This window comes from Mustela lutreola, chromosome 10 (assembly GCF_030435805.1).
Source record: "Mustela lutreola isolate mMusLut2 chromosome 10, mMusLut2.pri, whole genome shotgun sequence".
NCBI lineage: Eukaryota > Metazoa > Chordata > Mammalia > Carnivora > Mustelidae > Mustela > Mustela lutreola.
In genome coordinates, this window is record NC_081299.1 from 42,344,040 (window position 1) to 42,370,484 (window position 26,445).

Below are 26,445 nucleotides of genomic sequence, written 5' to 3' on the forward strand. Positions count from 1 at the left end.
CATACACAATTATATTAGTTTCAGGTATAAAATATAATGATTCAGTGTTTGCATATATTGTGAGATGATCACCACAATAAGTCTGGGTAAGGTTTGTCACCAAATATAAATTTTTTTTTGAGAGGAAAATGAGCATTTTTTTGGAATTAAAGACTTGCAGTATGAGGAGGACAGATTCAATTAAATACCCAAATAGGATTCTCACTTGTAGGGTGAAAGCAACAGGTTTTTAGAGGAAGAAGAAGGGGGCAATTACCTGAGTTGAATAGAAGGGGAAAAAAGGTTTTTTATTTATGTTTACAAGCCAAACTACTCCTGGTTATACATTAACTGTTGGCTGCCCACCCAACCCCCCGCACTCCCCCCAAAAGTCCATAACCATCAGTCTTGTAATCAGGGTGTCTGTTCTCCTGTTCACTTCTCAAGTAATTGCTTAACATAATTGCTGTTTTGTCCAGAAGGTTTTAGCTAGTTCAAACAAAGGCAGTTTCTCTACAATGGCTGTTCTAACTCTGTTTTAAAATGGCTCTAGTCCTGTCAGTTTTCCACAAGATGATGAGGCAAGTAGACTTATTTTCTTTCTTTCTTCCTTCCTACTTTCCTTCCAAGATTTTATTTATTTATTTATTTGACAGAGAGATAGAGAGTGCAAGTAGGCAGAGCAGCAGGCAGAGGGAGAGGGAAAAGCAGGCTCTCTGTGGAGCAGGGAGCCTGATGCAGGGCTTGATCCCAGGATCCTGGGATCATGACCTGAGCTGAAGGCAGATGCTTCACTGACTGAGCCATCTAGGCACCCTAGACTTATTTTCTTATGATGAGAATTTTTAAGAACTTTTAAGATTTACAGTCTTAGTAGTTTTAGAATATACAATGCAGTATTATTGACTATAGTCACCATGTTGCACATTATATCTCCATGACTTTTTAAAAGATTTTATTTTTAAGTAACCTCTATAACAAATGTGGGACCCAAACTCACAACCCTGAGATCAAGAGTTGGGTGCTGTACTGACTAAACCAGCCAGGCATCGCCTATGACTTTTTATATTATAACTGGAAGTTGTATCTTTTGACTCTCTTCATCTATTTGAAGACCTTTATTAGACCGTCTATTTGGGGCCAACCTTTTGCCCCCTGCTTCTGACAGCTACCAATCTGTTCTCTGTATCTATGAGCTTAATTAATTAGTTAACTAATTAATTAAAAAATAGTTATTTGAGAGAGAGAAATCATGCATACATGTGCAAATGGTGGGGAGGGGCAGAGGGAGAGACAGAGAATCTCAAGCAGACTCCCTTCTGAGTGTGGAGCCCAACACAGAGCCCAGTCTCATGATCCTGAGATCATGACCCAAGCTGAAATTAAGAGTAAGATGCTTAACACACTGAGCCACTCAGGTGCCCCTTATTTATTTTTTTGGATTCTATGTATAAGTGATATCATATGGTATCGTCATTCTCTAACTTATTGCACTTACCATGTCTCAGGTTCCATCCTTGTTATCATAAATGACAAAATTTGATTCCTCTTCTTATTTTTTTCTAAGTTATCTCTACATCCAATATGGGGTTTGAATTCACAACCCTGAGATCACAAGTTGCATGCTCTACTAACTGAGCCAGCCAGGTGTCCCAAGATTTCACTCTTTTTCATGGCCAAATAATATCCCAATATATATATAATATATACACCCCCCTGTATTTTATTTTATTTATTTATTTTTAAAAATTTATTTGAGAGAGAGAGAACAGGAGAAGGGGCAAAGGGAAAGGGAAGAGATTTTTTTTTTAAGTTACAGTGTTGGGTTTTTTTTTTTTGAGATTTTTATTTATTTGACAGAAAGAGACACAGTGAGAGTGGGAACACAAGCAGGCGGAGTGGGAGAGGGAGAAGCAAGCTTCCCACCAAGAAGGGAGCCAGATATGGGGCTGGATTCTAGGACCCTGGGATCATGACCTGAACCAAAGGCAGAAGCTTAACAACTGAGCTACCCAGGCACTCCAAGGGGAGTGAATCTTAAGCAGACTCTCTGCTAAACACGGAGCCCACTGTGGGACTTGATCTCATGATCCCCAAGATCAGGACCCCGAGGTCATGACCTGAATGGAAACCAAGAGTCAGACACTTAACTAACTATACCACCCTGGTGCCCCTACCCTGCATTTTCTTTGTCCATTCATCCATTGGTGGGCATTTAGGTTATTCCTGTATCTTGGCTGTCGTAAATAATGCTGCAGTAAATGACATGGGGAATGCATATATTTTTTAGAGTTAGTGTTTTTCTTTTCTCTAGATAAATACACAGAAGTAGGATTGCTGAATCATATGGTAGTATTTTTTTTTAATTTTTGAGGAACTTCCATACTATTTTTCATAGTGGCTGAGATTTACGTGAGCACCAATAGAGCACAAAGGTTCCCTTTCCTCCACAACCTCCCCTACACTTGTTATGTCTTATCTTTTTGATTATAGCCATTCTAACAGGTATTAGGTGATATTTCACTGAGATTTTTGAATTAAATCTTTGTAGGTAACATATAGTTGAGTCTTTCTTTTTAGCAATATATCAATCTCTGCCTTTTAACTAGGCTTTTTATGTATTTTCATATAATACAGTTATTGATATATAAGTTTTAAATTGGCTAGCTGCAACTGTTACCTACTGGTTCATACCAGCTTGCAAGATTTTATTGTGCATATCTCTTCTCATCCTTGCTTTCAGTGATTTAAATTAGCTGTGGTGGGAGTATTTTTTTTTTAAAGATTTTATTTATTTATTTGACAGAGAGAAATCACAAGTAGATGGAGAGGCAGGCAGAGAGAGAGAGGGAAGCAGGCTCCCTGCCGAGCAGAGAGCCCGATGCGGGACTCGATCCCAGGACCCTGAGATCATGACCTGAGCCAAAGGCAGCGGCTTAATCCACTGAGCCACCCAGGCGCCCCTGTGGTGGGAGTATTTACACAACAAAATATATCAGTTGGTAAATATGTCAGTTAGGTCTCTTCCACCCTTGTGACCCTGTTATTAAGCATTTACTAGGATAGCACTGTTTTAAATCTACTATCTTGCTACTTATTTTCTTTCTTTCTTTCTTTTTTTAAGATTTTATTTATTTATCCGAGAGACAAAGAGCAAGTAGGGGGAGGGACAGAGAGAGAAGGACAAACAGACACCCCGCCAAGCAGGGACCCTGATGTGGGGCTCGATCCCAGGATCCCAGGATCTGACCTGAGCTGAAGGCAGATGCTTAACCAACTGAGCCACCCAGGTGCCCCATTGCTACTTATTTTCTTTTTGTTCAATATCTTCTTTGTTCTTTTTTTCTCTTTGTCTTCTGTTCAGTTTTTTTTGTTGTTGTTGTTATTTCACTTCAGTTATTTTATAAGCCCATTAACTCTATCTCTGGTGTTTTGTCTTGCTTTCAGGATTTATAGTATATATCTTTTTTGGGGTGCCTGGGTGGCTCAGTGGGTTAAAGCCTCTGCCTTCAGCTCAGGTCATGATCCCAGGGTCCTGGGTTTGAGGCCCGCATCAGGCTCTCTGCTCAGCAGGGAGCCTGCTTACCCTCTCTCTCTGCCTGCCTCTCTGCCTACTTGTGATCTCTGTCTGTCAAATAAATAAATAAAATCTTTAAAATATATATATACATATATATGTATATATATATACATACATGTTTTATTAATACATGTATCATTCTTTTCTCAAGCAGAATATTTTTAGTCTCAAAACATAGTAAATACAATAATTTAACTTTTAAAAAGATTATTTTATTTTACTTATTTATTTATTTTTTAAATATTTTATTTATTTGACAGAGAGAGAACAGGAGGAAGGAACAGGGAGGCAGACAGAGAGAGAGGAGGAAGCTGGCTCCCTGCTGAGCAGAGAGCCCAATGTGGGGCTGGATCCCAGGACCCTGAGATCATGACCTGAACTGAAGACAGAGGCTTAACCCACTGAGCCACCCAGGTGCCCCAAGATTTTTTTTAAAAAATATTTTATTTATTTATTTGACAGAGATCACAAGTAGGCAGAGAGGCAGGCAGAGAGAGCAAGGGAAGCAAGCTCCCCACTGAGCAGAGAGCCTGATGCGGGACTCGATCCCAGGACCCTGTGATCATGACCTGAGCTGAAGGCAGAGGCTCAACCCACTGAGCCACCCAGGTGCCCCGATTTTTTTTTTTTTTTGTTTTGTTTTAATCATGTGATGTTTATCATGACTCCTTAAGCCTTATCACCTGTTTCACAATCCCCCCCCCCCCCGCCACTTCCCTTGTGGTAGCCATCAGTTTGTTCTCTACAGTTAAGAATCTGTTCCTTGGGGGTGCCTGGGTGGCTTAGTGGGTTAAAGCCTCTGCCTTCGGCTCAGGTCATGATCTCAGAGTCCTGGGATCGAGCCCCGAATCGGGCTCTCTGCTCAGCAGGGAGCCTGCTTCCTCCTCTCTCTCTCTGTCTACTTGAGATCTCTGCCTATTAAATAAATAAATAAAATCTTAAAAAAAAAAAAAAAAGAATCTGTTCCTTGATTTGTCTCTGTCTCTCTCTCTTTTTCCCTTTATTCCTTTGTTTTGTTTCTTAAATTCCACAAGAGTAAAATCCTATGGCATTTGTCTTTCTCTAACTTATTTCACTTAGGATTATGCTTTCTATCTCCATCCATGTCATTGCAGATGGCAAGATTCCATCCTTTTTTATAGCCAAATGATATTCCGGTGTGTGTGTATCTGTGTATATCAAATTTTCTTTATTCATTCATCAGTTGATGGATACTTGGGCTCTTTCCATATCTTGGCTATTGTAAACAGTGCTGCTATAAACATAGGGGTATATGTATTCCTTTGGATTAGTGTTTTTGTATTCTTGGGGTAAATTCACAGTAACGTTGGATTATAAGGTAGGTTTTATTTTTATTTTTATTTTTATTTTTTTTTTAAAGATTTTATTTATTTATCAGAGAGAGAGAGGGGGAGAGAGCGAGCACAGGCAGGCAGAATGGCAGGCAGAAGCAGAGGGAGAAGCAGGCTCCCTGCCGAGCAAGGAGCCCGATGTGGGACTCGATCCCAGGACGCTGGGATCATGACCTGAGCTGAAGGCAGCTGCTCAACCAACTGAGCCACCCAGGCGTCCCGGTAGGTTTTATTTTTAAAGTTTTGAGGAACCTCTCTACTGTTTTCCATAGTGACTGTACCAGTTTGCATTCCCACCAACAGTGGAGGATTCCCTTTTTCCACATCCTCACCAACACCTGTTGTTTCTTGTGTGTGTGTGTGTGTGTGTGTGTGTGTGTGTGTGTGTAAGATTTTATTTATTTATTTTACAGACAGAGATCACAAGTAGACAGAGAGGCAGGCAGAGAGAGAGAGGGGGAAACAAAGAGCAAAGAGCCTGGTGCAGGGCTCGATCCCAGGACCCTGGGGTCAAGGCTATGCATGACCTGAAGGCAGAGGTTTTAACCCACTAAGCCACCCAGACTCCCCTGTTTCTTGTGTTTTTGATTTTAGCCATTCTGACACGTATGAGGTGATATTTCATTGTAGTTTTGATTTGCATTTCCCTGATGATAAGTGATGATTGTCTTTTCATCTGTCTGTTGACCATCTGTATGTCTTCCTTGGAGAAACATCTCTTTGTCTTTGCCCATTTTTTAATTGGATTATTTGTTTTTTGGGTGTTGAGTTTTATAAATTCTTCATATGTTTTGGATATTTACCCTTTATCCAAATGATATTTGCAAATATCTTCCATTCCATGGGTTTCTTTTTAGTTTTGTTGATTCTTTTCTTGTGCTTTTGTTTCCCATGTCTCAGGGGACCTTTCTAGAAAAAACGTTGCTACAACTGATGTCAGAGAAGGCTCTTTCCTAGGATTCTTATGGTTTGAGGTCACACATTTAGGCCTTTAATCTACTTTGAATTTATTTTTGTGCGTGGTATAAGAAAGTGGTATAGTTCCATTCTTTTGCATGTTGCTGACCAGTTTTCCCAACACTATTTTTTGAAGAGACTGTCTTTTTCCCATTGGCTAGTCTTTCCTGATTTGTCAAAGATTAATTGACCATATAATTGTGGGTTTATTTATGGATTTTCTATTCTACTCTGTTGATCTATGTGTCTATTTTTGTGGCAGTATCATACTGTTTTGATAGCTACAGCTTTGTAATATAACCTTAAGTCCAGAATTGTGGTGCATCCAGTTTTGCTTTTATTTTTCAAGATTGCTTTGGCTACTCAGGGTCTTTTATGGTTCCATACAAATTTTAGGATTGTTTTTTTCTAGCTCTATGAAAAATGCTATTGGTATTTTGAAAAGGATCGCATAAAATGTGTAGATTGCTTTGGGTAGTATAGACATTTTTTTAAAAAAGATTTTTATTTATTTATTTGACAGACAGAGATCCTAAGTAGGCAGAGAAGCAGGCAGAGAGAGAGGAGGAAGCAGGCTCCCCACTGAGCAGAGAGCCAGATGCGGAGCTCGATCCCAGGACCCTGGGATCATGACCTGAGCCGAAGGCAGAGGCTTTAACCCACTGAGCCACCCAGGCGCCCCTAGTATAGACATTTTAATAATATTTGTTCTTCTGACCCATGAGCATGGAATGTCTTCCCATTTCTTTTTTTTTTTTTTTTAAAGATTTTATTTATTTATTTGACAGAGATCACAGGTAGGCAGAGAGGCAGGCAGAGAGAGGGGAAAGCAGGCTCCCTGCTGAGCAGAGAGCCCGACTCGGGGCTCGATCCCAGGACCCTGAGATCATGACCCGAGCCGAAGGCAGAGGATTAACCCACTGAGCCACCCAGGTGCCCCTCTCTTCCCATTTCTTCCTCCCTTTCTTCCTTCCTTCCTCCCTCCCTCCCTCTCTCTCTCTCTCTCTCTCTTTCTTTCTTTCTTTCTTTCTTTTTACGATTTTATTTGAGAGAGAGGGAGAGGAGGAGCAGAGGGAGAAGGACAAGCAGACTCAGCTCTGAGTGTGGAGCCTGATGCAGGGCTTGATCTCATGATCATGAGCTGAAATCAAGATTTGGGTGCTTAACCAACTGAGTCATCCTGGTGGCCCACGTCTTTCCATTTCTTTATGTCATCTTAACTTCCTTTCATCAGTGTTTTATGCTTTTTAGAGTACAGGTCTTTCACCTCTTTCATTAGGTTTATTCCTAGGTATCTTATTATTTTTGGTGCAATTGTAAATGGGATTGTTTTCTCAGTTTCTCTTTCTGTTGCTTCTTTATTGGTATAAACAAATGCAATAGATTTCTGTGTGTTGATAATGTATCCTGTGACTTTACTGAGTTCATTTATCAGTTCTAGCAGTTTTTCAATGGAGTCTTTTGCGTTTTTAATATATAGTGTCATCTTGGGACGCCTGGGTGGCTCAGTTGGTTAGACGACTGCCTTCGGCTCAGGTCATGATCCCGGAGTCCCGGGATCGAGTCCCGCATCGGTCTCCCAGCTCCACAGGGAGTCTGCTTCTCTCTCTGACCTTCTCGCTCATGTTCTCTCTCACTGTCTCTCTCTCAAATAAATAAATAAAATCTTTAAAATATATATATATATATATATATATGTATATATATATATATATAGTGTCATCTCATCTGCAAATAGTGAAAGTTTTACTTTTGCCTTATTGATATGTATTCCTTTTATTTCTTTTTGTTATCTCATTGCTGTGACTAGCACTTTACAGTACTATGTTGAGTAGAAGTAGTGAGTGTGGACATCAGTGTCTTGTTCTTGACCTTAGGGGAAAGGTTTTCAGTTTTTCCCCAGTGAGGATGATGTTAGCTGTGGGTTTTTCATATATGGCTTTATTAAGTTGAGGTATGTTCCCTCTTACACTACTTTGTTGAAGGTTTTTGTCATGAATGGTTGTTGTACCTTGTCAGATGTTTTCTCTGCATCTATTGAAATGTTCATATCATTCTTATCCCTTCTCTTACTGATGTGATATATCATGTTGATTGATTTGTGGATATTGAACCATCCTTGTAACCCAGGAATAAATCCCCATTGATTGTGGTAAATGACTTTTTTTTTTGGTATTGTGGAGCATAGTATGTATTCTTTTTTTTTTTTTTTTTAAGATTTTATTTATTTATTTGACAGATCACAGGTAGTCAGAGAGAGAAGAGGGGAGCAGGCTCCCTGCTGAACAGAGAGCCTAATGCAGGGCTCGATCCCAGGACCCTGGGATCACAACCTGAGCTGAAGGCAGAGGCCTTAACCCACTGATCCATTTAGGTGCCCCCATAGTAAGTATTCTTAACTTACTCACAGACGACCTTTGAGTAGTATTGTGACTGTACACTATAGTATTATAAGAACCTTACAAAGTATATTTTTTTGTTTGCCTCAAACAACAGCACAGAAGCACATTTTACAACTATCTATCTATCTATATATATAATAAACCCTACAACAGTTATTGAATTTATTATTTATTTATTTATTTATTTATTTATTTTTGTGGACAGCAAAGCAAAGTTTATTGAGGGATAGTATAAAGCTCCTGAAGAGAGAGAGGACCTGAGAGGAATCCTGTGAATTTATTTAAATAATCAATTTTGACAAAAGATAATTTTATTTCGGGGTCACCTGGGAGGTTCAGTTGTTAAGTGTCTGCCTTTGCCTCGGGTCAGGATCCTGGGGTCCTGAGATCAAGGTCTGCATTGTGCTCCCTGCTCTGCAGGGAGCCTGCTTCATCCTCTCCCACTTGTGTTCACTCTCTCACTGTGTCTCTCTCTGTCAAATAAATAAATAAAATCTTAAAAAAAGAGATAATTTTAGTTTTTAAAGATTATTTAGAAGTAATTAAAAAAATTTTTTTAAAGAATTTATTTATTTATTTGACAGACAGAGATCACAAGTAGGAAGAGAGGCAGGCAGAGAGAGAGAGAGGAGGAAGCAGGCTCCCCGCTAAGCAGAGAGCCCGATGTGGGACTTGATCCCAGGACTCTGGGATCATGACCCGAGCCAAAGGCAGTGGCCTAACCCACTGAGCCACCCAGGCGCCCCTAGAAGTAATTTTAAAGATAATTTGTATTTATCCATATATTTGACATTTTTCTTTTTTCTTTATTCTTTATTTTGAGCTCTTTATTCTTTTATATTGATTCACATTTCCTTCTAGGATTATTTTCCATTTGCCTGAAGACTTTTCCTTAAGATTTTGTATAGTGCTGATCTGCTGGTGATAAATTCTCTTCAGCTTTTCTATGTTTTTTTTTTAAGAATTTTTAAAAAGATTTTATATATTTGACAGAGATCACAAGTAGGCAGAACAGCAGGCAGAGTTAGAGGGGGAAGCAGGCTCCCTGAAGGGAGCCTGATGTGGGGCTTGGTTCCAGGACTCTGAGATCATGACCTGAGCCGAAGGCAGAGACTTAACCAATGCCACCCAGGTGCCCCTGTTTTAATAAGTCTTTATTTACCTTGTTTTTTGGAAGATATATTTGCTGGGTGCAGAATTCTAGTTTAGCATCAAATTTTTATCTTTTTTTTAATGATTTTATTTATTTACTTGACAGAGAGAGACATCAATAGAGGGATGACAAGCGGGGTGTTGGGAGAGGGAGAAGCAGGCTTCCTGCTGAGAAGGGTGCCCAATGTAAGACTCGATCCCTGGGATCATGACCTGAGCCGAAGGCAGACGCTTAACAACTGAGCTACCCAGGCACCTCTAGCATCAGTTTTTTAAAAACAATATAGTGCTTTAAGGATATTGGTTCACTATCTTTGGCTTTCATTTTTCCTATATTCTTTTTTTTTTTTAAAGAACACATTTTTATTTTATTTATTTGACACAGAGAGAGAGAGATCACAAGTAGGCAGAGAGGCAGGGGGAAGCAGTCTCCCCTCTAAGCAGAGAACCCGATGCGGGACTCCATCCCAGGACCCTGAGATCAAGACCCGAGCCAAAGGCAGAGGCTTAACCCACTGAGCCATTCAGGTGCCTCAGTTGGTCCTATATTCTTTTTTTTTTCACTTTTTTTAGCCACTGTATAGTACGTCATTAGTTTTTGATGTAGTGTTCAATGATTCACTAGTTGGGTATAACACCCAGAGTTCATCACAAAACATGCCCTCCTTAGTGCCCATTACCAGGTAACCCCATCTCCTCACCCCCCTCCCCTCTAAAAACTTCAGTTTATTTCCCAGAGTCCATAGTCTTTTATGGTTCATCTCCCTCTCCAATTTCTCCCCCTTCATTTTTCCATCCCTTCCCCTATGATTCTCTGCACTATTCCTTATAGTCCACATATGAGTGAAACCATATAATTGTTTCTCTGCTTGACTTATTTGACTTAGCATAATCCCCTCCAGTTCCATCTATGTCAATGCAAATGGTAGGTAGTCATTCTTTCTGATGGCTGAGTAATATTCCATTGTATATATGAATCACATCTTTTTTTATCCATTCATTTGTTGAAGGGCCTGTCAGCTCCTATTGTGCATATTGCTGCTATGAACACTGGAGTGCATGTGCCCCTTCTTCTCACTACATCTGTATCTTTGGGGTAAATACCTAGTAGTGCAATTTCTGGGTGATAGGGTAGCTCTCTTTTTAATGTCTTAAGGAACCTCCATATTGTTTTCCAGAGTGGCTGTACCAACTTGCATTCCCACCAACAGTGTAAAAGAGCTTCCCTTTCTACACATCCTCGTCAACACTTGTTGTTTGTTGTCTTGTTAATTTTTGCCATTTTAACTGGTGTAAGGTGATATCTCATTGTGGTTTTTATTTGTATCCTTCCACATTGTTGAAAGGACAGCCTTTGCTGTATCCCATAGATTCTGGACCGATGTGATTTCATTCTCATTAGTTTCCATGACTTGTTTAAGTTCTTCCTTAATTTCTTGGTTGACCCAGTCATTCTTTAGTAAGATTGTCTTTAACTTGCACATGTTTGAATTCCTTCCAATTTTTTTCTTGTGATTGGGTTCCAGTTTCAAGGCATTGTGGTCTGACAACATGCAGGGAATAATCTCAATCTTTTGGTATCGGTTCAAACCTGATTTGTGACCAAATATGTTATCTATTTTGGAGGAAGTTCCATGTGTATTCAAGAAGAATGAGTATTATGTTGTTTTAGGGTGGAATGTTCTGTATGTATTTACAAAGTCCATCTGGTACAAAGTGTCATTCAAAGCTCTTGTTTCTTTGTTAATCTTCTGCTTAGATGACCTGTCCAATGCTGAGAGGTCTTCTACTATTAATGTATTATTACCAATATGATTCTTTACTTTAGCTAACAGTTGGCTTATGTAGTTGGCTGCTGTCATGTTGGGGGCATAGATACTTAAAATTTTTAGATTTTTCTGTGGGATAGACCTTTTAAGTATGATAATAGTGTTCTTTTACATCTCTTACTACAGTCTTTGGTTTAAAAATTCAGTTTGTCTGATATGAGAATTGCTAACCCAGCTTTCTTTCAATGTCCATCTGCATGATAAATGGTTCTCCATCTCCTACTTTCAATCTGGAAGTGTATTTGGGTTCTGAATGAGTCTCTTGTAGGCAGCATATGGGTGGGCCCTGTCTTTTTATCCAATCTGAAACCCTGTGCCATTTCATTTTTCAGGCTCTTCATGTTCAGAGTAACTATTGAAAGATATGAATTTAGTGCCATCTATTGCCTGTGAAGTTCGTGTTTCTGTAGATTATCTCTGTTACTTTCTGGTCTGTATTACTCTTGGGGTCTTTTTTCTTCTATAGAACAACAGCCCTCCTCCACTGCGTGCCGGGCACTGGCTTGGTGGTCACATATCCTTTCACTTTCTGCCTGTCCTGGAAGCTCTTTGTCTCTCCATCCATTCTGGATGACAGCCTTGCTCGATAAAGTATTCCTGGTTTTATGTTCATCTCATTTAGTACCCTGATTATGTCTTGCCAACCCCTTCCGGCTTGCCAGGTCTCTGTGGAAAGGTCTAATGTTATTCTGATGTTCCTCCCTCCGTAGGTAAGACATCTCTTCCCCCTAGCTTCTCTTAGGATAGCTGCCTTGGCTCTAAGATAAGCAAGTTTTACTATTATATACTGGAGTATTGGTCTTTTTTTATTGATCTTGGGAAGGGTCCTCTCTGCCTCTAGGACATGGATCCTTCTTTTCTTCCCCAGATTAGGTAAATTCTCAGCTATGGTTTGCTCAAGTATATATCCTTGTCCTCTCTCTCTCTCCACCCCCTTAGGGACCCTAATAATTCTGACTTTGGAATGTTTCATGGTGTCATTGATGTCTCTACTTCTGATCTCATGAGCTTGGAGTTGTTTATCTTTATCATTCTTGACTTCCTTCCTTTCTATCAGCTTATCTTCTAGATCACTAATTTGCTCTTCTTTCTCATTTACCCTGGCATTCAGAGTATCCAGTTTAGATGGCATCTCCTTCACAGCATTTTTAAGTTCAGCGACAGTAGCTCTACATTCTGCCCTTAGAGATTCTATACTGTCACTAATGCTTTTCTCAAACCTAAATAGCAACTTTATAAATGTTACTGTGAAGTCTTTTTCAGACATTTTCCTTAGATCCATATCCATTAAGTCTGTGGCAGAGGCCATTGTCTCCGGTTCTTTCCTTTGTTGGTAATTCCTCCTCCTAGTCATTCTCTTGAGGGATGGTTGAGGGAATATACAGAGTCTGAAATATCAACCACGACTCAGGCAAGATGAACCTGAGGAAAATCTGGAGCATTGGAAGCCACCACTCACCCTGGTGGTGTTTTTCTGAGTGTAGCGATCCAGAAGGATATTCTTACATCTCACGCTGTTTTCTTGGGTTTGGTAGATATCCAGTTCAATTCAGGGGACTGGTGGCAGCAACGAGGTTCCCTACACCTCTGCTATCTTGCCTCTGTTCCTATATTCTTAACATGCCTTTTTATCTGGTTGCTTTTGAGATTTTATCTTTATCACTGATTTTTAACCAATTTTATTATGATGTACTTTGGTGAAGTTTTATCATGTTTTTTTTTTGTGCTCGGTGTTTCTTGATGTTCTTGGATTTGTGAGTTATAGTTTTCATCAGATTTGGAAAAATTTCAGCCTTTACGTCTTTGATTTTATTTTTTTATTTATTAGAGAGAGATAGAGAAAGCATGAGTGGGAGGAGATGGAGAGGGAGAGGAACAGACTCAGTGCTGAGCATGGAGCTAATGCAGGGCTCGATATCACAACCCTGAGATCATGACCTGAGGTAAAATCAAGAGTTGGATGTTTAACTGACTGAGCCATCCAGTGTCCCCAGTCATTATATCTTAAATATCTTTCTTCTCACTTCTCTTTCTCCCCATTTTCTCTTTTTCTGGAACTCCAGTGATACACTTACTAAATTTGATTGTTCTATGACTCACTGATGCTTTCTTAATTTTTTTCTAGAGTTTTTTTTTCTCTTCATGTATTTTTTGATATGTACCTAAGTTCACGAATCTGCTATATTATCTAGTCTGCTGTTAATTGCATTCATTGTACTTTCCATTTCAGATACTGTATTTTTTAAAATCTCTAAAGGTTCTGTGTGGGTCTTCTTTTATTTCTTCCATATTTTTCATTGTCATGCTTATGCTTCTGCCTTCTTGAACAATTGGAGTATATTTATGAACCCTCTTAATGGTATCTATTAAATCTACTGTGTGTCATTTCTAAGTCTTTCTATTGGATGGTAGTCTACTCTTTGCAGGTCGTATTTTTCTATTTCATTGCATACCTTATGATCTGTGATTGGATGCTAGACATTGTACATTTTACTTTGTTGGGTGTTAAATTTTTATATTCTTTTAACTATGTGGGGATGTGTTCTGGGCAAGTTTCTTTTAGAAACGGTTTGATCCTTTTTGAGATTTGCTTTTAAGCTCTGTTAGATAGAATCAGAACAGTCTTTATTTGTAGGCTAATCTGACCTGGCCTTTCAGGCAATAACCTTAGGATTCTATTGATACCCCATATGTTAGGAGATCTTTCTATTATAGTTGTTGAGAATAAAAACTATTTCTGGCCCTGTGTGAGTTTTGGGAATTGTTCTGTTTTCTCTTGTTCAGTGATTTTTCCCCCCCTTATCTCAGTAGTTTCCTCATATTCATGTATTGATCAGACTCACTGAAGACTCAACACTATTTGCATGTTCAGAGCATGTGCATATGCTTGCCCCCACCCCTCTATCTTTCTTTTTTCTGTGAATTCTAGATGCCTTGGTTTCTCTGAACTCTGTTTCTTCAGCTTAGGAAGACTGCTGGACTCTGTGTTACTCTTCCCTATTCTTTACAAGTAGCAATCTGGGGGCAATCATAATGCTCATCTTACTTATTTTCCTTAACTCAGAGGTTAAGGAAAGCACTATACAATGCTTTCTACTTGTACATCGTCTGAAAACGATTGCTTTGTATATTTTGTCCAGGTTTTTAGTTGGTTAATGTAGAAGGATAAATCTGTTTTCTGCAATTCATCATGTTGTAGTCCACATTGTTTTAATTAGCATCCTTTTTTTAACTTAACAATGAACATTTTTTCTTTGTTTTTCAAAATTTCTTTTGGCGGAAAAAAATTTCCATCTGTAGCCATCCAAACACATAATTATAGGTACTTATTTTTTAGATTTCTGTGTTCAGAGACTATACAAGACCTATTTATATTAAAGTATACTTTGGATTGTCAAGCTCTTTATCATATCTGAAACTTATTTTCTTCCTTTAAGATTATTTTTTCTTGTGGTGCCTGGGTAGCTCAGTTGGTTGAGCATCTGATTCTTTTTTTTTAAGATTTTACTTGTTTATTTGACAGACAGAGAAATTACAAGTAGGCAGAGAGGGAGGCAGAGAGAAAGGGGGAGGTAGGCTCCCTGCTGAGCAGAGAGCAGGATCTTAGGACCCTGAGATCATGACCTGAGCCAAAGGCAGAGGCTTAACCCACTGAGCCACCCAGGTGCCCTGAGCATCTGATTCTTGATCTCAGTTCAGGTCTTGATCTCATGGTCATGAGTTCAAGTCTCACATTGAGCTCCATGCTGGGCATGGAGCCTACCAAAAACAAACAAACAAACAAACAAATAAATAGATAGATAAATAAAAAGACTATTTTCTCTTCTTCAAAGAGAATGGCTGAACAGTATACCCTCTGGAAGGCCTTGTGGATCAAAAAATAATCTTCATTTATTCATTCAACAGTTATTTATAGAATGTTTTCTTATTCTTTTTCTCCCTCTTTTTAAAAGATTTTATTTATTTGATAGAGAGAGAGGGATCACAAGTAGGCAGAGAGGCAGGCAGAGAGAGAGGGGGAAGCAGGCTTCCTGTGGAGCAGAGAGCCCGATGCTGGGCTCCATCCCAGGACCCTGGGATCATGACCTGAGCTGAAGGCAGAGGCTTTAACCCACTGAGCCACCCAGGTGCCCCTATAGAATGTTTTCTATGTTTCAGTCCATATGCTAGGCATTTTATATTTGTACTTTTATATTTGTACAAAGGTACAAATATAAAAAAGAATTCATGACTTCAGGGAGTCCATAATCTAGTAGGTAAACTGAGAAGAAACTGTTAGCTTTCCCTTTGTGGAATATTAGTATTAGGAAATATGTTCTTGCACTCTAGCACCATAGAAACAAAGGTGATTATACTTTCTGAGTATCGCTTTATTCTAATCCTAATTCACTTCTTTTCTCAAACACCCAAGCATGCTCCTGCCTTAGGATCCTTTTTGTTGCTGTTCCCTTTGCCTGGAATTCTTCTCTCCCATGATTACCCAAATGACTTACTCCTTACTGCTTCACATTCCTGCTCAAATACCGTTGGTCAGTGAGAACTTCCCTGACAGTTGTGTTTAAAGTAACACTTCCTGGGATGCCTGGGTGGCTCAGTTGGTTAAGCAGCTGCCTTTGGCTCAGGTCATGATCTCTGCGTCCTGAGATCGAGTCCCACATCGGGCTCCTTGCTCAGCAGGGAGCCTGCTTCTCCCTCAGTCTCTGCCTGTCATTCTGTCTGCCTGTGCTCGCTCCCTCCCTCTCTCTCTCGGATAAATAAACAAAATCTTTAAAAAAAAAAAAAAAAAGTAACACTTCCTATCTCCAGTCTTTATTCCCTTACTTAGATTTATTCTTCTTTATAACATTATTATTTACATTTTTAAAGATTATTTATTTATTTATATTAACATATAATGTCTTATTAGCCCCAGGGGTACAGGTCTGTGAATCGCCAGGTTTACACACTTCACAGCACTCACCATATCACGTACCCTTCCCAATGTCCATAACCCCACCACCCTCTCCCTACCCCCTTAACCCCGTCACCTCAGTTCTTTTTGTTTGTTTGTTGTTTTTTAACTCTCAGTTTGTTTTGTGATAGTAAGAGTCTCTTATGTTTTGCCTCCCTCCTAATCCCATCTTGTGGAGATGCAATGTGGGGGGTTGGGGGGTAGGAAAATAATATTATTTACATTTTTATTTTTTTTTTTATTTTTTTTTTATTTTTTATTTTTTATTATTTACATTTTAAAAAAATATTTATGTATTTGAAAGTGAGAGAGCAAGTGAGTGGGGGAGGAGCAGAAGGAGAAGGACAAGCAGACTCAGCACTGAGCACAGAACTGAGGCAGAGCTTGATCCCACAACCCTGAGATCATGACCTGAGCTCAAAGCAAGAGTAAGATGCTCAACTGACTGAGCCACCCAGGCACCCCTACTTACATTTTAATTTATTTTTATCTTCTATCTTTGCCCCTCTCTGCCACAGATGTAAATGCCAGATGAGCAGAGGCTTTACCTATTTTATTCACATTGGATCCCCAGCATCTTGAGTAGTTATGGGTACCTACTGGAGTCTTTATTTTTATTTTCTTATTATTTTTTAAGGATTTTATTTATTTATTTGAGAGAGCGAGAGAGAGAGAGCAAGAGGGAGACGGAGAGGGAGAGAGAATCCAAAACAGACTCCACGTTGAGTGCAGAGCCCAACGAGGGGCTCAATCCCACGAGATGAGATCATGACCTGAGCTGAAACCAAGAGTTGGGCACTTAACTGACTGAGCTATCCAGGCATCTCCCCACTCCCCACTGGATTCTTTATAGATATTTCATGAAAAATTAATTCCTCACTTGATTGTTTTTCCTTTCCATGTTTCCCTGCAAAGCATTTCCTGACTGATTTTATTCACATTGTTTATTTTTGCTTGACTGTGTACTTAGAATATGTATATCTTTTAGTAATACTGTAATAGTCAAAAGAGACAATTATCATATCACGTACTTACTAATTTTTTCCCCTCTCTCTTAGTCTTCACATAGGACCAACCCAGTTGATAAACATCTTGAGGTCCTGATCAATAAATATGGATTGTCTGCCAAACCAATTGCTCCTCAGATGTTTGCATTTGCTGGAAAAGAGCACATGGAAAAATATGGTATGTTAAAAAAAATTTAAGGCCTATTGGTAGTTGTATGCATGTGATGAGAAACAACAGGAATTTATTCAGGATCTGTGGACAATGCCAGGATATATAAGATATAAAATGGTTTTTGAATTAAATTGGAGAAATAGTCCACCTAGGATTTAGTTTCAGAGAAAATATTTATATATAGGACAGCATATGGGAAATACGTGGAGTGTTCCACACCAAGAAATTGAAATAGGAAAAATAACATAAATCTTGTCCCCCCCCCTTTTTTTAAGATTCTATTTATTTATTTGACAGAGAGAGATCACAAGTGGGCAGAGAGGCAGACAGAGAGAGAGACAGGAGGAAGCAGGCTCCCTGCTGAGCAGAGAGCCTGATGCGGGACTCGATCAGAGGACCCTGAGATCATGACCTGAGCTGAAGGCAGAGGCTTAACCCACTGAGCCACCCAGGCGCCCAATCTTGTCCCCTTTAATCATGAACTATAAATTGAGGTTCATCAGTTCTGAATATGATGACACTTAAAGCATGCTTTTGGTAATGTTTATATAGCCAAATTTAATTCTTAGTACTTGAATTCACCAAGAATCCATCATCTGTCATTTCACAATGTTTTCTTAGATTTAAATTTCATAGTTGATTTGCATTTTGATTTGCATCCTAAATTTTTGACTGATGATCAATAATTGGCTTGCCTTAGCAGTTAGTTAAAGCATGGGATGGTGCAGATAGGATTTTTTTTTTTAAAGATTTTATTTATTTATTTGACAGACAGAGATCACAAGTAGATGGAGAGGCAGGTAGAGAGAGAGAGGAGGAAGCAGGCTCCCTGCTGAGCAGAGAGCCTGATGTGGGACTCAATCCCAGGACCCTGAGATCATGACCCAAGCTGAAGGCAGCGGCTTAACCCACTGAGCCACCCAGGCGCCCCTAGGATTTTTTTTTTAATTGTATGACCCTGAATCAGTGCCTTGCTGTGTACTATTAGATAAGAAAGGAAATGATCATACTCGAACATCAATATTCCTGATCTCTCTAGGAAAAATATCCCAGGTTGTTTGATAGATCAAATAATTAGAAAGGAAAAAAAATCTTCAAGGAAGAATGGTGGGAGGAGCATTGCTAGTTTTTGGCCATGAGAATTTTCTTTCCTATAGCTATTTCCTAGCTTTTTAAACTCAGTCCATTCCAATCTGGCTTCCCTCCATTCTCAAGGCTACCACTGAACACCATGTTGCCACATCTAGTACGTACATTTCAATCCTAATTTAACAAACTTCAGCACTGTTAATCCCTTTGACCACTTACTTCTTTAAAACTTACTCTTCTCTTGGCTTTCATGACATCTCATTCTCCTGGTTTTCTTACCTCTTTGGCTATTCCTTGTCCATTTCCTTTTCAATTAAAATATTTTTTGAGCTCTCATTATATTCTAGTCACTGTTCTAGGCATTGGACTATAGCAGTATATCAGTTTGCTATTGCTTTGTAATAAAGCATGCCAAAACTCAGTGATTTTAAAAAATAATTATTTATTATTAGAGTTTACAAATTAGTAGATTGGGAATCAGCTCATCTAAGCTGAGCTCAAATCTTGTTTGGGTTAATCATATGACTATTGATTGGTTGGAAACTCTGTTCTACTCTTGTTTGGCAGGGTCATATGTCTCTCCTCTTCCTGGGACCAGAAGGCTGGCCCAGGCATGTCCTTTTCATGGTGACAGCAGAAGGACAAGGGTGTTATCTGCAACATGTAAAGCCTTTTGAAACTTAGGCTGTTGACCAAAGCAAGTTAATGGCAAACTTGGAATCAAGGGATAGGGAAATATATTTCATTTCTTTTGTGGTAGGAAACTACAAAGATAGACCTAAAAGGACATTTAAGAGGGAAAAATAATTAAGTGGATTAATGCATTCATTCACAAGCTGTCAAGCAGATTCATTCACAAGCAGATGAGATGTGAAATATTTGCTTAAATTTCTAGTTTGAGTCAGACAATAACACATGAAAAAAATGAAGATAACTTCAGGTAGTTATTAGTCCTATGAGGAAAAAATACCCAAAGTAATATACTTGCAGGGAGAGGGGGGCCAGTGATGGCCTCTGTACTCACATATCTAGTTGGCATCTTGGATCTCTGCTTTAATAGGCATCTCAAATTTAACATGTTCATTTTTGTTTTTCTTTTTTTTTAAGTTTTTTTTTTTTTTTTTTTTGTCAGAGAGAGCGAGAGACAGAGCACAAGCAGGGGGTGCTGCAGGCAGAGGGAGGAGCAGGCTCACCACTGAACAAGGAGCCCGGTACCAGGGCTCTATCCCAGGACCCTGGGATCATGACCTGAGTCAAAGGCACTTAACTGACAGAGCTACTCAGGTGTCCCAAATTTAATATGTTCAGATGCAGACTCTTAATTGTGTTCTCCCGTAATTTTAAACTTGTTCATTTTCTAGTTTTTCTCATCTCAGTAAGTGGCACTTCTATCCATTTAGATAATCAAAGCAGAAACATGAATCATCAGGGCACCTGGGTGGCTCAGTGGGTTAAAGCCTCTGCCTTCGGCTCAGGTCATGATCCCAGGGTCCTGGGATGGAGCCCCATGTCGGGCTCTCTGCTCAGCAGGCAGCCTGCTTCCCTTCCTCTCTCTCTGCCTGCCTCTCTGCCTACTTGTGATCTCTCTCTGTCAAATAAATAAATAAAATATTTTAAAAAAACGTAACATGAATCATCTTTGACATTTCTCCCTCCTTTTCCCCTGTTCTAGTCCCTCGTTACGTCCTGTTAGTCCTACCTGCAGACTAGAAGTGTTTCTCCTTCTAGTTCCTTTCACTACCACAGTTCTTACCTAGACCATAATTTTTCAAACTGTGGATTGTGACCTGCTAGGAAATAATGTAATTGAGTTAGTGGGTTGAACCCAGCATTTTTTTTTTTAAGTTAAAAATTTTCATTGTTGAGCCACCTGGGTGGCTCAGTGGGTTAAAGCCTCTGCCTTTGGCTCAGGTCATGATCCCAGGGTCTTGGAATTGAGCCCTGCATTGGGCTCTCTGCTCAGCAGGGAGCCCGTTTCCTCCTTTCTCTCTGTCTACTTGTGATCTCTCTCTCTCTGTCAAATAAATAAAAAATATCTTAAAAAAAATTTTTTTTTTCATTGTTGGGTGCCTGGGTGGCTCAGTGGGTTAAGCCTCTGCCTTTGGCTCAGGTCATGACCCCAGGGTCTGCTCAGCAGGGAGCCTGCTTCTCTTCCTCTCTCTCTGCCTGCCTTTCTGCCTACTTTTGATCTCTGTCAAATAAATACAAAGTTTTTAAAACATTTTCTCATTGCTGAGCGTTAAAACTCAATACAGAGAAGTGCACAAAACATAAATATACAGCCTACTGAATTCTCAGCTCCTCACTGTGACCAAAACCACCTACCAGGTGAAAAATAGAATGTTAATACCCAAGAATCCTCTATGTAGATTATTTTTATCTTAAGAATTTTGTGGGTCTCATGTGAATCTCCTTGGGTCACTCCATTAAACAAAAAGCTACACCTGCAAATGCCTTTGAGATAAGCTCTCTTCCTTGGGTCCTTTCTGAGATGGCTGAGGGACAGCATCCTTAAGCTTCCTTGTAGTTCTTTGATAGGGGATTTGTGAGGCAGAGGCTTTTCCTCTTTAGAGGGCTTTTTTCTATTCAAACTATATTCTGAGGAATCACTTTTTTTTTTTTTTAAGATTTTCTTTATTTGACAGACAGAGATCACAAGTAGGCAGAGAGGCAGGCAGAGAGAGACAGAGGAAGCAGGCTCCCTGCTGAGCAGAGAGACTGACATGGGGCTCCATCCCAGGACCCTGGCATCATGACCTGAGCTGAAGGCAGAGGCTTTAACCCACTGAGCCACCCAGGCGCCCCTGAGGCATCACTTCTGATCTGAGATCTTTAACAAAAGATTTGTCATACCCTGGGCCTCATCTTTGGATCATTTTTTCCTGGCAGTGCCCTGGATTTGATCTTTGCTCAAATGCTACTTCTTAATTTTAGCATCTTTTCCCATTTTGAGAAACTTGAATTTTCAAGACCATCAAGTCCTGAGTTTTTTTTATTTAATAGCCCTTTCCTCAATATAGCAATATAGATTTTTTCCTATAAACGCAAGAATAAACCATGTGGCACCTTCAATATTTTCCTTATCTAATTTTCACATAACTGCAGATAATAGTTATTATAATTTCTGCTCCTATTGTGGCAAGGCTCTCCTTTCCTCCCGTCCTCAGTAAGGTTTTATCATTTTGCAAACAAACCTTCACCACTAGTATCCTCAAAGGATCTGGAGGCTTCTATTAATAGTTTATTTAAGGCACTTTAGGCTATCACTAGCAGTTTCCTTATAACCATCTTCTGTTCCAAAGCCATTCACATATTTTACATTTTTGTTTAGTGTAACCCCAATTCCAGTATATTAGTTCTGCTCAGGCTGCTCTAGCAAAATACCACAGACTGGGTAGCTCAAATAACAAAAATTCATTTCTCACAATTCTAGAGGCTGAGAAGTCCAAGATCAAGGTGCAAGATAGCTTTTTTGGTTTCCTGCCCTCTCATGTATACTTAAATGACCTCTTTTTTTGTGTGGGTGCAGAGAGAGAGAATGAGAGAGACAGAGTGAGAGAAGGAAACATCTTTCTCTTCCCCTTTTTATTTTATTTTATTTTAAGATTTTATTTATTTATTTGATAGAGAGAGACAAGTAGGCAGAGAGGCAGGCAGAGAGAGAATTGGGGAAGCAGGCTCCTTGCTGAGCAGTGAACCCGACATGGGGCTCGATCCCAGGACCCTGAGATCATGACCTGAGCTGAAGGCAGAGGCTTAACCCACTGAGCCACCCAGGCGCCCCTCTCTTCCCCTTTTTAAAAAGAGAAGGGCACTAACCCATCAGGAAGTCCTCACCCTCATGACCTCATCTACTCTAATTACCTCCAAGGAGTCCCATTTCCAAATACCATTACATTGAGGGTTAGGGCTTCAACATATGAGTTTCGTCAGGGACATAGTCTGTACCATTTAGGTACCAAAATATGTATCATTTGTTATTGTAGAATAAGGAGACTCTGTATTTAAAAAAAATAATTTCTTATTGTTTTCATCCTGGTTGTATAGTCTCCTGGGTTTAAGCACACTGGCCTTTTTTCTGTCTCTTCAGTAAGCCAAACATTTTTCTGCCTTAGAGTCTCATATTCCCTTCCCTTTGGCTACACTGCTCTTTACTCCATTCTTTCACGGTCATCTGTCCTCATCCTTCCCCCCCCCCCAAAGATTTTGTTTATTTATTTGACAGAGACCCATCATAAGTAGGCAGAGAGGCAGGCAGAGAGAGAAAGGGAAGCAGACTCCTCACTGAGCAGAGAGCAGAGAGCTCAGGACCCTGAGATCATGACCTGAGTCAAAAGCAGAGGCTTAACGCACTGAGCTACCCAGATGCCCCCCTCCTTTTTTCTTTTTTTTTTTTTTTTTAAAGTAGGTTCCATGCCCAGCATGGAGCCCAAGATGGGGCTTGAATTCACAGCCCCAAGATTAAGAACTGAGCTGAGATCAAGAGTCAGATGCTTAACTGACTAAGCCACCTAGGCACCCCCATCTTTTAGGTCTTAAAAAAAAAAAAAAAAACACAACAACTTATCTCATATCTCCAACACTTTACAAAAGTATCTCTACTTGGATGTCTAATTGGCTTCTCAAATTTAGTATGTCTAAAACTGAAGTCCTAATTCTTTCCCTGAACTCCCCCTTTTCCCTCTATTCTTCCTGAAGTTTTCCCCATTCAGTAAATGGTAATTCCATCTTTCTAGGACCTTTGTCCAAAAACCTTGAAGCTGTTTTTGATTCTACTTGAACTTGACATTCACTGTATTGGCAAACCTTTTCACTCATTTTTCAGTATCTGTTTCTCACTTGTACTCACTTATACTACAGTGCATGCCACTATCATTTCTTACCTGGCTTGTAGAAGTCCTAATTGGTTTTTCTGCTTTTGCTTGTGTATCTCTGTAGGCAAATCTGTACTTTATAGCCCGAGCAGTGTTTTGTTTGTTTTGTTTTTTAATTCAAAAATCACCAGTCAAATCAATATTTAATTTTTTAAAAAAGATTTTATTTATTTATTTGACAGAAATCACAAGTAGGCACAGAGAGAGAGGAGGAAGCAGGCTTCCCGCTTAGCAGAGAGCCCTATGCGGGGCTCGATCCCAGGACCTGGGATCATGACTTGAGGTGAAGGCAGAGCCTTTAACCCACTGAGCCACCCAGGCACCCCTCAATATTTAATTTTATTGACATGTATGTGACCAACCATCCCTGGCTGCTATAGGAGTATAACAGAGAGGTGTAGTTAAGAAACAACTTTATTTTGAGCAGTGGGAAGGACAACACAGTTCTTAATAGCTGTATTATAATCTAAATCCTCCTTCAGATGGTGTGTTTAAAATAAAAGCCAGATCATTTCACTCCTTTGCTCAAAATTCTCCATGTGTTCTCATCACACTCAGATTGAAACTTAGCTACAAACTTAGCTACAAACATTGAAACTTAAAACTACAACCTTCTACACTCTCTGGTCTCCCACCCTCTGTAGCTTTCTGACCTCATCTCTTACCATTTTGTTCTTTCACCATTGTACTCTAGCCACATTATCCTTTCTGTTTTTGAGAACAGTAAGCACATTCCTACTTCAGGCAGCCTTGCTGTTTCCACTTCTGGAATTCTCTACCCTAAGATCCCATCAGTGCTTACTCCATCAGGTCTTTGCTTCAACATTGTCATCTGCTTCTTTCATCACCCTCTTTCCCAGAACTCCCTATCCTCTGTCTCCTGCTTTACTATTTTATAGAACACTTACAAAAATTTGGCACATGTATTTTTTCTCCATTGACCGTCTCTTCTAGCCAGAATCTAAGTTCTATAAGGCCACTGAATTTTGTTTTATTCCCTATTCAGTGACTGTTACTAAGATCAGTGCTTGGCACAAAACAGGTGTTCTGTAATTAAGTAATCTTCAAAGAAAGACTGTCCTAGACCATTCAAATTGAAGTAGGTCTTCCTGTTATTTTTGCTCATAGATAGCCCCATATTGCTTTCTTTCATAGCTTCTGGCAATATTTACATTCATATATATGTTGTGTGTTTTTATTTGTTTAATTTTTGTCTTCCTCATTATTCTGTAAACTCCATGAAAGCAGGATCCCTGTCCATTTTGTTTACTTTCAATATACCCAGCTTAGTACAGTGCTTGGCATGTAATCTGGACAGAAGAAAGTTGGTTTGTTTGTTTTTTTCCTTTCTCTTCTATAGTCCCTAGCATATGTAAATAAATATTTGTTGAATGAATGGATGAATTTCCATACCTATATTGTCTTATTATCTTAAACAATCCTTATAACAATCCATTATGGGAGATGTTATTACCCCATTAAATAAGATTCTGGCTGCTGGCTAAATAAGATTCTGGCTGCTGGCTTCAGGCTCATAAATATATGTGTGTGTATATATATACATATATAATTTTGTTGTGTTCAGAAAGTATTCATCAGTTATTTTTTTTAGTTGTTTTCCTATTTTTTAGGAATAGGAAATTATATTTTGTTAAAGGCTTTTTCCAGCACCTGTTGAATTAATTGCATTATGTCCCTCATTTAGATATATTATTAGAATATTTTATTAATGGATTGCTGATATTGAACCAACTTTGCATATCTGAAATGAATGACACTTGGTCATGATGTATTGATTTTTGTGTGTGGGGGATTAGATTCTGTCACTATTTTATTTTATGTAGTACTTTAAATCAATATTTGTAAGTGATATTGATGTACAATTTTCTTTTTTTCCTTTGTCTTTATCTTTTTCCCTTGTTTTAATACCAAGTTGTATTAATTTTATACTTCCCTTATAAAAAGAAATAGGAAGACTTTCTTTACTTTTCATGCTCTTATACAATTTGTAGAGTCTTGGGACTACAATACTTTGTAGGTTTGGTAGAATTCCCTGTGGAACCATCTTGGCCTATTTTTCTCTCTTTTTCTTTTTGGTAGTTGCTTGGTAATTAATATCTATCTATTTATGTTTCTGTTTAAAGCAGACCCAATTTTTAGTTGCTTTTAGTATTGCTTTTATTTTCAATTTTTATTTATTTTTAAGGATTTTGTTTATTTGACAGAGAAAGACACAGCGAGAGAGGGAACACAAGCAGGCAGAGTGGGAGAGGGAGAAGCAGTTTCCCCTCTGAGCAGGGAGCCTGATGCAGGCCTCGATCCTAGGACCCTGGAATCATGACCTGAGTTGAAGGCAGCCACTTAATGACTGTGCCACCCAAGCGCCCCTATATATTTCTTTATGTTTAAATATCTTATCTTTAGTGAGGTCATTTGGGGCAGTCTGTATATCTCTAGGAAATTATCCATTTCATTTAGATTTCCAAATCTTTATACAGAAGTCAGAAAAGTAGTCTTTTACAATTTTAAAACTTGTTTCTATTTCAATGGTATTTTCCTCTTGCTATTTTTTTTTAAGATTGATTTATTTATTTGAGAGAGAGAGAGTGTGCAAGCATGAGCAGGGGAAGGGTAGAGGGAGAGGAGGAGGGAGAGAATCTCAAGCAGACTCCCCACTGAGTGGTGAGCATATCTCAGAGCTCTATCCCAAGACTCCGAGATTAGGACCTGAGCTGAAACCAAGTCAACCAAAGTCAACCAGCTGAAACCAAACCAACCAAGGCTCAATCATCTGAGCCACCCAGGTGCCCTTCTCTTGTTACTTTTTATTTTTTGTGTATTCATGTTTTCTCCTTTAAAAAATTAGATTAGTAGTAGTTTGCCTATTTGTAAATTTTTAAAATAACAAGATGTTGATTATGTCTACTCTTTTTATTCTTTACCAAATTAATTTCTGCTTATATCTTCCTTGTACTTTCTTTTAGTTTACTTCAGTTGTTTTTCTAGTTTTTGAGTTGGAAATCTAATACATTTTCTTTCTTTTTAATGACAACTTCATTGAGATATAATTCACATCCCATTAAAGTCACTCTTTTGAAGTG

General features: G+C 39.1%; 1 protein-coding gene and 1 non-coding gene across 3 annotated transcripts in view; one reads left to right on the forward strand and one right to left on the reverse strand.

Annotated features, from left to right (window-relative positions):
- SCP2 (sterol carrier protein 2) overlaps nt 1-26,445 on the forward strand; it is a 113,533-nt gene that overhangs the window by 24,457 nt on the left and 62,631 nt on the right. For both annotated transcript variants that reach the window (XM_059135982.1, XM_059135981.1), the window contains exon 6: nt 17,261-17,387. In XM_059135982.1, coding sequence (XP_058991965.1) covers nt 17,261-17,387 — 127 coding nt within the window. The remainder of the gene's footprint in view (nt 1-17,260; nt 17,388-26,445) is intronic.
- On the reverse strand, nt 23,692-23,823 carry LOC131810685 (small nucleolar RNA SNORA63). The gene has a single exon (XR_009345665.1). It is a non-coding gene; the product is annotated as a small nucleolar RNA SNORA63 (small nucleolar RNA).